The sequence below is a fragment of the Triticum dicoccoides genome, chromosome 3B (genome assembly GCF_002162155.2).
Source record: "Triticum dicoccoides isolate Atlit2015 ecotype Zavitan chromosome 3B, WEW_v2.0, whole genome shotgun sequence".
Classification (NCBI taxonomy): domain Eukaryota; kingdom Viridiplantae; phylum Streptophyta; class Magnoliopsida; order Poales; family Poaceae; genus Triticum; species Triticum dicoccoides.
In genome coordinates, this window is record NC_041385.1 from 92,778,889 (window position 1) to 92,783,970 (window position 5,082).

At 44.5% G+C, this 5,082-nt stretch overlaps 1 protein-coding gene across 1 annotated transcript; it reads right to left on the reverse strand.

The window, feature by feature from the left end:
* Positions 1 to 2,862: 2,862 nt before the first annotated feature.
* LOC119280895 lies at positions 2,863 to 4,074 on the reverse strand. The gene is made up of 3 exons (XM_037561589.1): positions 3,657 to 4,074; positions 3,467 to 3,565; positions 2,863 to 3,324 (listed from the first exon to the last, which is right to left on the reverse strand). Exons 1-3 carry the CDS (start codon positions 3,990 to 3,992, stop codon positions 3,133 to 3,135), a joined length of 627 nt encoding a protein of 208 aa, XP_037417486.1. The 5' UTR covers positions 3,993 to 4,074; the 3' UTR covers positions 2,863 to 3,132.
* Positions 4,075 to 5,082: the final 1,008 nt, after the last annotated feature.

Genomic DNA, 5,082 nt, shown 5'->3' on the forward strand with positions numbered 1-5,082 from the left:
GGCGGCCGGAGGAGGAGGGAGAGGAAGGAGTACCTCGGTGAGGAGAAGCGCGGCGACGGCGGACGACGGGTTCGGCGCGGCCGGGCGAGAGCGAGTGAGAGGGAGAGAGTGAGTGAGAGGGTACCGGTGCAGTGAACGGCTTTAGGATAAGGTAAGTAAGTAGTAGCACGTTTCAGATAAACACACTACTGCTAAGGGACGTAGCAGTAGCGCTGGTCGGGAATACGCGCTACTGCTAAGTGGGCTAGCCATCTACGCCCAGTACAAGCATAGCAGCAGTGTTCTTTAGCAGAACACGCTACTGCTAAAGTAGTAGCAGTAGCACGGTTTATTTAAACTCGCTACTACTAAGTAGCAGCAGCGCCCTGTTTTGTCCAGCGCTACTGCTAAGATGCTGTGTATAAGGTTTTTCCTAATAATGCATGTTTCAGCCTATGATTGTTAATATATGGTAGATCCTTGGTTGGCATCACTCAATCCGAAGGAGGAAAGACCTATCCATGTCTACGTGGCTAAATGCTAGTATTACGCACGCATCGAGCCTGAATCTTGATAATATCTTTGTTCTATAAGATAAAAGGAACATTTGCGTATGCCCTAGTTGATAGTATGGTTATCCTTAGCCCAATGTGAGATAAACTTGAAAAGGTATTAGGGTAGTCTTAGTGGTCTACCATGGACTATATCTTAATCATGACACATAAGCAAAAATCTGATGTGTAATCTTATTTAATGAGAAAAGAGAGTGTTGTCATATATTAATTTCGGATAACTTCTTAAAACCAAGACAAGTTATATTTATCGCTCGTAAAACACATTAAATAATAGCTCTTGTAGATACAACAATATGATACTAGTACAATCTGTTAAATCTGTTACCGAAGTTCATATTTAATGCATATCATATACTAGCCTAAAGATATAGTGTGTTGGTAGTGTCCTTAGTCCTTTTAGTTGCCTTGTCATTAATCGCAAAATGCAATAGGGATATAAGACGCACTTTCAAGCTTTCATCCATGTGTTTCCGCATGTGATTGTTAAGATATGGTAAATCGCGGGTTGGGCCCCCTCAATCTAATGGAGGAAAGACATATCCATGTAGACATGCCTGGATGCTTTTTCGTGTGCACCAAGCCTGAATACTTGATAATATCCCCACTTGATAGTATGGTTGTCCTTAACCCAATGTGAAATAATTTTGAAAAGGTACTCCCTCCCTTTCGATTTAGAGAGTCCATCTCAATTTTTTTCCGTTGGCCTTATTTTTATTGATCCCCATCAAATGCTCAGATTTTGAAGCACATTAAATAATTGCACGCAAGGAGAGAAAACTCTAAATGCATGTAAAAGTCCTTGGTCATTTAGTCGTCACACATGCATGCGTTGCAATTAATGCATCGACATACTTGATTTTTTAGTTAAACGAGCACACTAATTGAGTACTTTTGCAAACTAGAAAAATCATTCGATCACTCACCACCTGCCTTGGTTAGGGTAGCCTCAGGCTGGTTGTAAGGGAGAGTATCATATACTAGTATCGTGCATATGATACTAGTGTATGATACTACTTCCATAATGCATAGTATCATTGGTTAGTATCTTAGGTTGCCTTATTAATTGTCATGCATGACACAAAGTAGTACATCATTTAATATGATACGGTATCATAATATGATACTACATCCTCTCTTTCCTCATTTAATTGTGCGCCACATCATCCAAAAAGTCTAGTTGGCATGCATGATACCGCTTATGATACTCTCATTACGACCAGCCTCATTGCTCCACCTTGGACTATATCTTAATCTTGGCACATAAGCAATGAGGAAAGAGGGTGTTGTCATACCTTATCTCGATATAACTCTTAGCACTAAAACCAAGACAAGTTATGTCTCTCTGTCTCACAAAACACATTAAATCAGAGCTCTTGTAGATACAACGATAAAGGTACTCCCAATGCTTGGCTCTTGACATGTTATCATAGGCAAAATGCTGATGTGGCACTGTAATTAAAGAAGAAAGAGAGTGGAGTTGTATCTTAGCTAAGATACGACTCTTCGTTCATTTTTCTGCGCAGTGTAATTAATGCTCTGATCTTTTGTGGCGTATCTCCTTATTTTTCTCTTTCTTTCTTCTCTCCACAACTAGGCCACAATCAGTGGCGGCTCCAGGAATTTGCAACCGGGTATTCATGTGTATTCATTTTGCCAAAATCATTGTTGTTTTTCAAAAATTGTCACTCTTTTGCCAAAATCAACACTGTTTTGTAAAAGTCATGGGTATTCACATGAAGACCCAAGAATACCCCTAGCGCCGCCCTGGCCACAATGCTAGATGAAAAAAAGATCCTTAATAAACTAATTAAATGAAATATCACTTAGATACGACTCCAAGATACAATGCATTGTGGTGTTTTTTTTTTCTCTCTACCTAGAATGGTGCGTTAAGATACAATGCATTGGGCCGCTCCAAAAACAATACAATGCATTGGGAGAGCCCAATATGTACAATTTGTACCTAAGTTAATATTTAATGCATATGATATAGCGTTCGGAGTGTCCTTAGTTCTTTTGATTGCCTTGTCACTAATTACCAAACCCAATAGGGCTATAAGATGCACTTTCAAAGGTACATCGCGGGTTGGCACCCCCCAAACCGGAGGAAGAAAGACCTATCCATTCTGCATGTCTAAGATGGTTTTTTCGCGTGCAGCGAACCTGAATCTTGATAACATTTCTGTTCTATATAACAGAAAAGGATCAGTTGCAATGTTGATTTGTTACTGATGAATTTCTGTTGTAGTTTCCTGAATTTTGGCTGTGGTCTGTTTATAGGTATGCCAAATGTAGCACGCCTGTCATGTCAGAAGTTCAACATTCTCAATGATTTCCACTTGTGCAAGACATTGTGGATGTTTGCTCTCCCAATGAATAAGCATTACAATGCACACATGCAGATCACACTGAAGAGTCTAATGAGACCCTGTACCTGAATACTTCTATTTGCTTTGTTCTTCAGCCAGAACTATACCTACCTCTGCAATCATCTGTAGTTCATAATCATAAATCAAACTAGACCTAGATCGCCCACTGTCATCTGCTCTGGGCTAAACGATCTCAGTGAACACATTTCCTACTTGTTGAAGAGCCACTTCAGTCCAAGCTTCGGGAACCCGAGCCACTCGCCGAGAGCAGGAGGATCCACAAGTTTCAGGCTAATCTTGGAGATCCACTCAAAGAGAGGAGGCCCCAAGAACCTGACGAATTTCTTCGCCAAGAAGCATCTCCATGATCCGCAGCTCGCGCTCGGTATCAAGAACCCGGCCTGAAAGAAGGAGCACGCGCGATTCGATCAGAACTCTGAACCAGATTCAGATGCTGTTCTTGATTTCTTGCAGTCACCAATGCAGGAGAAGAGCACGGCCATTTACAGATCGCAGCACAAGTGCAGGGTGTAGAAAATGTACCACGAGGCGAAGCGCCGCGACGGAAGCCGCGGCGACGGCGAGCGCGGCGACGGAGCACAGCGCCACCGTCGTCGCCGGCCGCATCAAAGCTCGATCCTTCTGCCAGCAAATACGCAGAGAGGAACAAGAATGTCAGACCAAGCAACTGGATACACGAAGCGAGTAATTAGAGCCATTATCTTGGACGAACCAGCAGAGAGGGGATCGCCTGAGTGCGAGAACCCGGCATGGCCGCGGCGGCGCGCGGCGGCTTCTTGCGGCGCCAAATGCAGGGGAGCCCGGTCCGCAGGGAGCGGAGGAGCTTGAGGCCGCGCGGCTTCTTGTCGGGATCTGCGGGCGCGGGCGCGCGGCCGCACTGGGAGTTGACGGCGAGGCGGAGGCGGCGGCGGAGGCGGAGGAGGAAGGAGAGGCGCTCGCCGCCGTGGCCCCACCCGGGGAGAATGTTCTCCGCGGCGGCGCGGATCTCCAGCCCGCCACGGTAAGTAAGGCACGCGGTGACCGACCACGTCGCCGGCGGCGACGCCATTGCGGGGTGGTTCGAAGTTCGGACGCTTTCTCTCCCTGTGTGACCGGTGGTGGTGCCCTCGCTCGCTCAGATGGAGCGTGAAGAATAGTTGGGCCCGGACACGAAAACGACCCCAACGTTTTTTTGGGGGAAAAAAACGACCACCGAAGTTCGAAAAGAACTGTTCTAAAAGAAAGTTCGAAAAGAACTCGAGGCGTATTTCACTTATATTTTATTTTGTTCGAAAAAAGTGTTGTATATTAATTATTTTAGAGAAAATCTGGTGTGTTATTCTTATTCAGGAATTATTATTAAACATCATGAACATTTCTAAAATTTCCAACATTTTAAAATTCATGTCGTTTTTATTGGGAAACCGACGAAAAAACAGGCTGAAATATAATGAGCGAAACCGGCTGAAAACCGACGAGGTGACTGACCACGTTGGCGGCGGCGACGGCATTGCAGGGTGGCTCGAAATTCGAACGCTTTCTCTCCCTCTGTGACCGGTGCCTTCACTCGCTCAGATGGAGCTTGAAGAACAGTTTGGCCCCGACACGGAAACGACCCCAAAGTTCGAAAAGAACTCGAGGTGTATTTTCTGTATATTTTATTTTTGGAAAAGTGGTGTATTAATTATTCTAGGAAAAAAACGGGTGTAATATTTTTTTACTATACTTATTATCATCCTCGGCAAAAACAAATTGTTATTAAAACCGTCTGATTTTTCATGGTCAAAAATCCGAGTGAGATTTGTAGTGAAGTCCTGTTTTAACTGTTTATGCATCACGTTGCCTGCAAGGTGTTTGTTGAAATATTATTCTTGTGTTTTTTTGCTGCAGCAAATCTTCGCTCACTGAATTTTTAGGACGCAAGCGCACCAGCTGCACATGTTTAGGTATGATGTGCGCATCCAATGATTTAGAATCCACCATGCACTTGATCCATTCAGTCATGTCTGGAGCCAACCTTGCAATCTTAATGTCCTCTTGATAAGAGCATCTCCAGCCGTTTGGCCCCCTAACGCACCCTGTGAATGCCTTTTGGCATTTGCGCCGGCCGGTTTTTCACACTGGGGGCGATCGAGTTTCCAGCCGTGCCCCCAGGTTTC